This window comes from Phragmites australis, chromosome 5 (assembly GCF_958298935.1).
Source record: "Phragmites australis chromosome 5, lpPhrAust1.1, whole genome shotgun sequence".
Taxonomy (NCBI): Eukaryota; Viridiplantae; Streptophyta; class Magnoliopsida; order Poales; family Poaceae; genus Phragmites; species Phragmites australis.
In genome coordinates this window covers 43748522-43758531 of record NC_084925.1, presented here as the reverse complement: position 1 = coordinate 43758531, position 10010 = coordinate 43748522, and the positions used below count along the sequence as shown (strand labels likewise).

Here is a 10010-nt window from a genome sequence, read left to right as displayed (position 1 = left end):
GAGGATGTTATATGTTAATACGTACTTGTCATGAATTGCTTTTTTTTTCTGTAGTTGTTTGTTTGGTTAGTGGTGCTGGATGACACTTGACTTAACAATGAGGTTAAAACATTGTTTTAGAAATTCAGGAGGAGATGCGTATCTGCTAGCATTCTTATCATCTCTAGGTCATGCATGCAGGAGCCAAGAGGAGATGCTTTTGCGACAAACGTGTTGGGTGTGCAGTTGTGCACGCATACGTGTGTTGCACGACTGAAAAGCGAATTCCAGACGTCAATCAGAAGTCACAGAGAGCATCGACCCCTCGGATGATCGGAACACGCAGCCGGCCGCATCATGTTCATCTTTGTCTCTTATTCATTCGTAGACATTTTGCATATTCTTTCTTTTGAGAAAGGAATGAAGTAGATTCTCTGAAGAAAAGTAAAGAAGAAGAAAAAACATGTGCCTAGGAGGATTTTAAATTCTAGCATGCACACTTTGGGTGCACGGCTCTTTGTTGCCCCAGTGGATTAGAACAAATTCCTCATTTTTTTTTGCCGAATGTATCTTAGGCCTGACTTCTGAAGGATTCTGTTTAGATACGCTGTTACTTTTCTCTGCGGAGTAATCCAAATGTATAATACCTTCAGCAAAATGTATTTATCTTAGTATCAGACTTATATAGTATCCAATTCGCAAAAAAAAAAAAAGACTTATATAGTATCCAGAGATGTCCAGATATTTGAAACTGTTTCGCCTTGTTTTATTTGTGACGGGCACATGGGGTTCCAATAGGAATTCTCGAGATAAGTCTTCAAGACACTTAGACGTCAGCACGATGTCCACTTGCCACACACCCATCGTACGAAGACAACACCACTTCCCGTGCACCCCTCAAGAAGTAAACAATTCCAAACATTTCGTGTAGGCCTGATCTGGAACGTGCGTGCGGAGTAGATGTTACAGTCACTCGAAACTTTGCGAGGCTCGATGTCGTGTTCTATTCAGAAGCTAGCACTTGAAATATGTTGTGCAATGTTCATATAAACTAGTAAATATATGTAAATAATAAATAACCTCTATCTGATTTTATTAGTGTTAGAGTTATTTCACAATATTTCAGGAATATATGAGAATTTTCTACGAATCAGGTCTTTCACTTATTGAACGATGATATCAACTACAATCTTTAAATAAAAATAAAATAAATGATACTCCCTCCGATTGTAAATGTAGATTGTTTTAGACTTATGCACAGAAATTAAGAAAGTAGATCAAATAACCTTGTTGCCTTTCATTTATTCTGCATTAGAAAAGATAACACATTCATTTGTGAGAATGATAACATTTATTAAATAAGGGTAAGAAGGGAAAAAAAGTGCATAAAAATTCGAGAATAATTTATATTTAGAGAATAGTTGATGATGCTAAAACGACCTATATTTACCATCAAAGTGAGTACTCACTATTTACATATTTAATAATTTACACAAAAGATTTTTCCAAGATATTCAGCCCACCCAACAATCCAGCCGAAGAGAAAAGGGCAGCCTGGAGTGTCGTGTATAGCATGGAGGGTAAGATGGTCATTTCCGGTGGCCAAAACAGGGAGAAAAGAAAAGGAAATGGATTTAAAAGTGTCAAAATATCAAGTAATCGATAATTTTCTACTCAGAACGTTTCAAGTAACCAATCTTTAGACGTGTGCAACGTTTCAAGTGGAAATTTGTCGGAATGTTTGGGGTGTCAAAATAGCAATTTTCTTCTTCCCAGTACCTCCCGCTAGAATAAGGTACTGTTTGTTTCTTTTTATTATGAATTATAAATTCTGTAAATAAATAATCAGATTTTAAAAAGGATTCTGTAAATATATATCTATATTATGATAAAATCTACAATCTAATCAATATAAATTTTTACTATCCACAATTAAGAATACAGAATTAAAAAAAAATTGGCCTAAGTGACTGCAGACACTGTATCGCCTCTCACAATTACTGTTCTCTTGTGCCGACGCGAACTAGTCCATCAGCTCCCATCCTCCCCGAGCACGCCAGGCGGAGATCCCTAGGCCGGCTAAGATGGCAGCGGCGCTGGCCCTCTCGGTGGCTGCGGCGGCGCTCGCCGTCGCGTCGCTCCGCGCGGAGGCGGTGTGGCTGGACGTGCCGCAGTCGGGGACCAAGTGCGTGTCGGAGGAGATCCAGTCCAACGTGGTGGTGCTCGCCGACTACTCCCTCATGTACGAGTCCCACCCCTATTCCCACCCCACCATCGCCGTCAAGGTAATCTAATCTCCTTCCGGGTTCTATTCATCTCTTGGTCCTAGTTCCATGTAGCGAGCCCTGATCCGTGTTCCGATTAATCTGGAAGGATTGAGTTAATTCCATGTTAGATTCGTGCATGAAATGGAGCTGAGTGGTGTAAAATTTTGGTTTTGCTAGGGGCTGGGATTGCTGCGGGCCTCAAATTTATCATGTTGATTTGAACTGAATTGAGTGTGGGTGATGGTGCGGCATTGGTGCAGTTGTGCTCGCGAAGGACAGAAACATATGCATTTATTTGAGTGTTTTCGCGATATCGTAGAAAATACTCTTCACGTAGCATATTATTCGGCTGTTAAAACAAGGGAATTTATTGTTCTCTACAATCCAGTGTTCGGTTCTATTTTGACTTGTTTTGCGTTGTGCAACGTGATGACACTAGAGCGTCAGTATAGTGTACAGAATAGCTGGCTATTGGTCTGCTGCTTGAATTAGATCTGTACGACTCAAGTTGATGACGGGTTGATGCTTGGTGATGATTCTCAAACCATGCTGATTCCTTCTGTCTAATTAGTGCCTTAGTGGTGGTTTCCATCCAGGATATCACTCGTGACAGAATAAATTGTGATTTATCTTACAGGATTCTACGCTCCTTTTTCTAGTGGCCTCTGTAAAAATCCCCATGAGTTTAAGAAGTTGAAAATAATCAATAAGAGTTGCACCAAATAAGCTTGCAAAACAGTAGACGAGAATGTTATATGATAATATGAACACTTAAATGGGCTACTGAGAGCTCAACCATTTTTTCTCATATCTTTGTATTGTTTACCTCCAATTTATATAACGTTTTAACTTTTCTGAATGCAACGCTAATTACTTAATCTGATCTACTCTTATACATCGATCAATATATTTGATGCTAACCATATTGACTATACAATGGAATCATAAGGTTTGTTAACTTTCTTATAGATTTTTGCAAATTGACGAATTTACTTGGATCTAACTTGTTCCATCATCCCCATGGTATGCTGCAATGAACCAACTTCTCACCTCAGATTTAATGCTAAATTGGATATGCCTGATGCAGCATGTGGGTGTTGCATACTTTTTTTTTTCTTCATGTTGATAAGTGTGCAATGCGTATGGTTGTTTGTGAACTGTGACTTATGAATGACATAGTGTTCAACTACAAATATATTTTAAAGTCAAATTTTCCACTTCGTTAGTATCAATCTGCAGTAGAAGAAATACTGCTAACAATTTCTTTAGGTCACAGTACGGTAGTATGCATTATTAATTTACAGGTAGTATGCATTATTAATTTACAGCAAACACATACTTTTACTTCTTTTTTTTAATGAACTGTTATGCTTTGTGCAGGTTACTTCACCATATGGGAACACCTTACATCATAATGAGAATGCTACACTTGGTCAATTTGCATTCACAACAACAGAAACTGGAAACTACCTTGCATGCTTCTGGATAGATAGCACAGAGAAAGGATCAGGGATATCTGTAAATCTTGATTGGAAGATCGGGATTGCAACAAAGGACTGGGATGCTATTGCTAAAAAGGAAAAAATTGAGGTGGGACTGAATTACCAAATTACAGATCTGTCCAAGTGCCACTGAACTCTAATCTAATGCATTGCTTCATGTCACTAATTGCGTGCTATCTCGTTTTTTTTTTCTTGCAGGGTGTAGAGTTAGAGCTTCAGAAACTTGAAGTGGCAGTGGAGGCCATTCATCAGAACTTGATATACCTCAAAGCAAGGCAAGTCGCCTTTTCCAGCTAACCATTTTCTGGCTGTCTGTGCCAACATCTTTTGTAGCTAGATGTGTTCCAGGCTTCCAGCAATTGGGGCTTTTGTTTTAAAAATAAAATCTTTGCATATTTCTGGAACTGGAAGATGGTTGTGTCCAGGAAAGATCGGTACTATTAGTGTTATGGAGAGTATCTTCAGCAGGAGGAGAATCAAATTAGTTAGAGATAGAGTTTGTTAGTTTAAGTTAGTTTGGTTGGATTCATTAGTTGAAGATAGGATGTGTTAGTTGGTTTAGCTTAGAGATAAGATTCTCTGTTAGTTCGGGTTCTATTTAAAGGATGGTGATGTACCGATCAGTTAAGCAGTGAATAAACGAGTTTAGTCTACATAAATTAGCTGCTCAAAGCCTCCTTGAGAGGGCGAGAACGCTCTGCCAGTTATCCCTACCGATCCCATCACCTAAGCCATATCATATTTGGTATCAGAGACTTATTGCTCCTGCGTGCCTGTTGTTCCGTCTGCTGCTGTCTTTCGCACGCATTAGCACTCCATCGGCTAGCCATACAAATCAACGCGTTGTTTGTTGCTGTGTGGAGCTAGGTGCCCCTGTAGCCCCTGCTTGGATGGACCTCCAGCACGAATGTCGGTCGCCTTCGTGCTCCTGCGTCGCTGGCCCCTCGGTCGCCCCCAACCTTTGCCGGGACATCTCCCACTGCTTCACCATCCCGCACTGGGCGCGGATCCGGCTGCCTACTGGGCTCTTCGCGTCGCCCAGTCGATGTCGTCCACCCCGACCGTTCTTCCGGGCTGGGTTGCCTTTCTGCCAAGGCAGCACCCAACGCCGCCGTGATTACATCCACCCGCGCGTCGAATCTGGCAGCCACCGTCACCCAGGACGCTTGGGATCTGACCGTCGGCCTCCTGGCCATCGCTCAACTGTCCGCCGCTCCTCCGCCCGACGCCATCTCCTGCTCCCCTTAGGGCCACCAGTGCTCTCCTCCGTCAGCCTTCTTCTTAGGCCAGGCCGCCCCGGCCTCTCCCGCCTACAGCCGTCAGTCATGTCTGCACGCCATTCAAAGCTCCTTCATCGTCGGTTACCATCTTGTTGCCAGCCTACTCACCATCGCCAGCTGCGTCCTCGTCGTCGGTGATCCGCTCCAGCCGGTCCTCGCCAACCAACACAGTTGCTGGCGTTCGTCGTGCTGCCACAGGGTTCCGCCTCCAAAGCCGGTCGCCGCACGTCCTCACCATCGGCATCCTCGCCGACTACCTTAGGCCATTGCGTGCTCGGCCATCCACGTTGCGCCCAGGCAACCCCAGCGCTTGCGCCTATGCTGGCGCTGCCTGGAGCCACCCCGTCATGCCCGTATGGCTGTATTAGTCATGGGTGATCCCATGACCATGGTCGATCTCGCATCCAAGCTCGATCGGATTTTGCTCGCCATCATCCCTCACAATAACGAGATCTTCCACCTTCAGTCCCAATTATCCTCCCTCACCCTGGCTGTCGAGAAGCTTGCGCGCGAGGCCGGTGGCTCTGGCATGGGCGATGCCAGAGGCTCCGCGCCATCACCACCGGAGGAGGCTGATGGAGTGATGCGGCTGTCTGCCATGGCATAGGCTTCTATGACCATTAACAAGGGTGCGAACAGTGAGATGGAGATGGTTGAAGTCCATGACAAGGAGGAGCACCAAATCTAGCTCGGGCACACGAATATCAGCTTCTGCGACAACCATCAGGAGATTGTAGTGTTATGGAGGAGAATCAAATTTGGTAGAGATAGAGTTTGTTAGTTTAAGTTACTTTAGTTGGATTCATTAGTTGAAGATAGGATTTGTTAGTTGGTTTAGCTTAGAAATAAGGCCAGCCCCAACGGATTCCCTTTGGGGACCAAAATCCCATCGTGAAAGAATTTTCGTTCCCTTTAACGCTCCAACGGTTTCCCTTCACGGTTCCCTTCACGACAGGATTCACAGGGTCATTCCCTTCAGGACGGGATTCTCTCTCATTTCCCTTCGCGATTCCCCTCGAAGGGAAGCTGCTGGAGATGAGAGAAAATAAAGAGAATGGGAACGGGGAAGGGAATCGGAAAGGGAACGAAATGAAGGGAATATGGTTGGGGAGATTCTCTGTTAGCTCGGGTTCTATTTAAAAGATGGTGATGTACCGATCAGTTAAGCAATGAATAAACAAGTTTAATTCACATAAATTAGCTGCCCAGAGCCTCCTTGAGAGGGCAAGTACGTTCCGCCGGTTATCCCTACCGATCCCGTCAACTAAGCTATATCAATTAGGGATGCAAGTTTTGTATTTTTTGGGTTATTGGGTCGACCCAAAACTAAAAAAAATGAACTAGAGATTTACTCCCACCTAATTAAACCTAATTAAATTAAAGAAAAAATAAACTAAGTAGTGACCCAGAACTACTTATTGGATATCCAACTGCATCCCTAAGTACTATTGATGCAACTTCCAAACCACTGTCCATCAGAGGTTCTGGTTTACTTTGATTGGAATATATGTTGCTACTGAATTTCACTAGCTTTAACTTTCTTGCCGTGATCAGACTCACTAGAGTATATGTGATGATCTCTGACATGGAGAACACTGACAATTCTTGTGTTGCAGAATTTTTAGTCAGCAACTCAGCGGTATGGCTGATGATCATTTTGATCTGTCTATGCAGGGAAGCAGAGATGCGAACTGTGAGCGAGAAAACAAACGCTAGAGTTGCCTGGTTCAGTATTTTGTCGCTAGGCGTCTGCATTGCGGTATCAGTTTTGCAGTTGTGGCACCTTCAAGGGTATTTCAGGAAGAAGAAGCTCATTTAAATCAATTCATTTGATGTCGCACTGTGGCTCGAATCTTGTTCACCTTGGGAAAGGATATTGTCCTCTTTAGTTTGAACATTTAATACTAGTGAGAGCAACTTGTATTGTATGTAGTGCAAGTTAACTACGATTCAGTCCAGCTGTGTTGTGCATTATGGTCGCAGACATGATACACTTGAAATCTCTATTTGCGCAAAATTTTGCAAATCTTTGAGCTTCGGCCCATATATTTACAAGATATTCCTTCACATCATAGTTGTAGAATCAGAATGGTGAAAATTATCTCCGCAGCAAAATTTGTGACTGTGGGTTCTTGCTGTCTCCCCATTGGTATTATCGATACCTAGCTCTTGATACTGACGAACAGGAAACATGTAGTTTTTTTATGTTACACTCTTAATGCTAATAGAAGAAATACTGTGGAAGGACAAAAGTCAAAACAACCAGAGCTACAAAAGAACTTGTTCTGCGGTCTAAACTAAACGAATCCACCATTGACAGCCGGCCTATGCTGACAGCCTTCCCATCCACCACTCCTAACATCCAAACGCATCACCGTTCGCGGCAACGGCGAGCGCCAGCGCCAGCTTTCCAGTTGCCCCCCAACGCAACGCAGCCAAAAGCCCCCAGTTTTGAAAATCTCTACACTGACCCGAAGCCAAGAGAAACTCGTGCCAGATGCGCTCACCATGGGCAAGGGCAAGCCCGGTGACGCTGAGCAGGCCGTCCCCAGACCTGCGCAGGCAACCAGCAGCGGCAGATTCAGCCGCTGCCGTGACGCCGCCATCGGCATGGTGGTCATCGCAAAGTGCGTATCAGTGCTGTACCTGGCCGTCAGCGGCTTCCTCTCGGTCTTCTTCCCGCTGCTTCATCTCCGGGCGTCAGGAGCCATACCTGATGACCCTGACATACTCGCCGGTAAGGCCACAGGCTTTCACTCATGCTGAACAATTAATTCAAAAGCTCCATGATTACAATCTTCGTCGAAAAAGAGAGAAAAAAAGGAGGCAACATCTCCAGTAAAGTAGAATCTGAATCTCACTGGCAGATAACCTATCAACCATCAGAGCTCCCAGCGGAACATAAATTATGTATAACAGATACCAGAAACACTTTTCAGGTTTCCTCCATTCTTTTTACCTTCTTTAACACCCAAACATTCATTTGTCTAGCACAAATCCAAGCAAACTTCATTTTGTTAATGCCACACTCACAGCTAGCTTCACAAGCCAGAATGCTCGAGCAAGAGATATATAAACAAATAGGAGTGCCCAATAGTGAGGTATGATCTTAAATCCACGTCAGTAAAAGAAACAATTTCCCAAGTAACTGAATATTGGCTGACAATTCTGCAGGTTCCAGTTTCTATGCGTCCATACACATATACGAATACCACCTATGTGACATTTGGTGTTCTTCCAGACCCACGAAATACCTCCATAAGCCCAGACTCAGTGAGCACACTGAGAAAGTCTTTGATACAACTTGCACTTTCAGCAGCTGAATTTATCTTAGACATCATCTATTTTTGGAGACCTGTTTTGCTTAGAGATCCTGAGGTTCCCAGGAGGGAACACCGTTCCACATATTGATCTCCATGAAGACTCAATACAGCCTATCTTCGACATCACGTTTAACTTGACAATTCATCAAATAAAGGAATATCTTCAGGAGATGAAGATCAAGCTTGGATATACATTGGAGCAGCCACTGGATGAGGTCCACCCCTTTCTATTTCTCATGCACTAAGATTACTCGTACCTTGAATATATTTCAAAAGATCTTGAGATGAAGTTACAACATATTTATGTACATGCAGGAATTGTTTGTACAAACGGATCAACGGTTGCAACACCAGTTACAGTCCAAGTTTTTATTCCCCCAATTGATCGCAGCATTTATCTACAACCTTACAGGCTGAAACAGCTAGCCCAAATCATCACAGAATGGAATTCAAGGAACCTTGGCCTAAATCCCTCAATTTTTGGCAGAATTAGGGATTTGAAGTTGTCTCCACTCCGACAAGCTTTCATTCCATCGTGTGCTCCTAGCTTGACTCCAGCGCCAACACCATCCCTATCCTGGCCCCCAATATCAGAGCACCCTAAAGCCGATCCTTATGGGTATATTTCATGCCCTGCTCTGGTGAAAAAACTAAATGCAACCATTCCACATCGGAAGTTAATACGTGTATCTTCCATGGTGATTTCTACGCAATTACCAACATGGTTTCATAGGAGGTCAGCATCTGGGGGCAAGAAAAACAGCATTGCAGTGGCAGCACCGACATTGATTGCGCCAGCACCCCAAACGAAATGAGGTGAGTTGCTTTCGGTTTGATCAAGACAGTCCTTAATTTTATTCTATCGTTTTATAAGATTGATTTGCATCTTGCCAATGACAAATGCATCTCTTATGTACCATTGTTACAACTGTGAAGCTTGAACATATTGGCTACTGGCTTGAATCTTGCTGCATCATTGAATGTCTTCAGGTACTTCAACCTTTGAATAAGCTTGCAAAACTCAACAAGATGAAGCATCCATGCAGATCACTATTGACTTGTCAATGATAAGGTTGTCTTTAGCAGCACATAATGCAGCATAATCCTTCAGTGCAGCCTTTTAGGGTTGTTCCTAAGCTAGTAAGCCAACATTGTAAGAAATTTCGGTCAAGTGTAAATAGAAAATGGGAGGTTATTTGCCAGAAAGCTGGATAGCTCCCAAGCTCCATGTACAGCTATAAGGTGGCTGGCCATTACATGTTCATAGTTGTCAGTTAAGATAATTTTCCCCAAGCAGTTCATGCATTTGCACGAAAAATATATCATTCGAATTTAACCTCCAAGAGCCTCTTGCAAGTTGGTTTACTGGTTGAATCTTGTTTCTGCATGAATTTTCTCTATGTACTTGCACCTCTACTTCTGGCTGCCCTTTTTTCAATTGTTTATGAGAGAAATGAAGTAAACAAGAGAAAAAAAAATACAGCGCTTGTGATTCTGCGTAATATTTCAGTTCACTTATTTGTATTTCCTTGTGACATGGCTGGCCATCAGGACTTAGATTTTCTTAAGAATGAAAATAAATACTTGGGTGCCTCTCTATATGGAATCATTTTTCAAAGCAATGCACAAACCTAAAAAAGCTTCCTTACAGAACACAAG

At 43.0% G+C, this 10010-nt stretch overlaps 1 protein-coding gene across 1 annotated transcript; it reads left to right on the top strand.

Annotated features, from left to right (window-relative positions):
* Window positions 1-1956: 1956 nt before the first annotated feature.
* LOC133919880 (transmembrane emp24 domain-containing protein p24delta3-like) lies at window positions 1957-7102 on the top strand. Its single transcript, XM_062364428.1, has 4 exons — window positions 1957-2264; window positions 3627-3836; window positions 3947-4023; window positions 6703-7102. The coding sequence occupies exons 1-4, from the start codon at window positions 2064-2066 to the stop codon at window positions 6845-6847; spliced, it is 633 nt and encodes a 210-aa protein (XP_062220412.1). The 5' UTR covers window positions 1957-2063; the 3' UTR covers window positions 6848-7102.
* The last annotated feature ends 2908 nt before the right edge of the window (window positions 7103-10010 follow it).

Bases quoted from the DNA above. Each gene is read 5' to 3' on its own strand.
- LOC133919880 (XM_062364428.1), top strand. From the start codon at position 2,064: ATGGCAGCGGCGCTGGCCCTCTCGGTGGCTGCGGCGGCGCTCGCCGTC. The intron at 2,265-3,626 runs GTAATCTAATCT...TGCTTTGTGCAG, and splicing joins ACCCCACCATCGCCGTCAAG to GTTACTTCACCATATGGGAA. The intron at 3,837-3,946 runs GTGGGACTGAAT...TTTTTCTTGCAG, and splicing joins CTAAAAAGGAAAAAATTGAG to GGTGTAGAGTTAGAGCTTCA.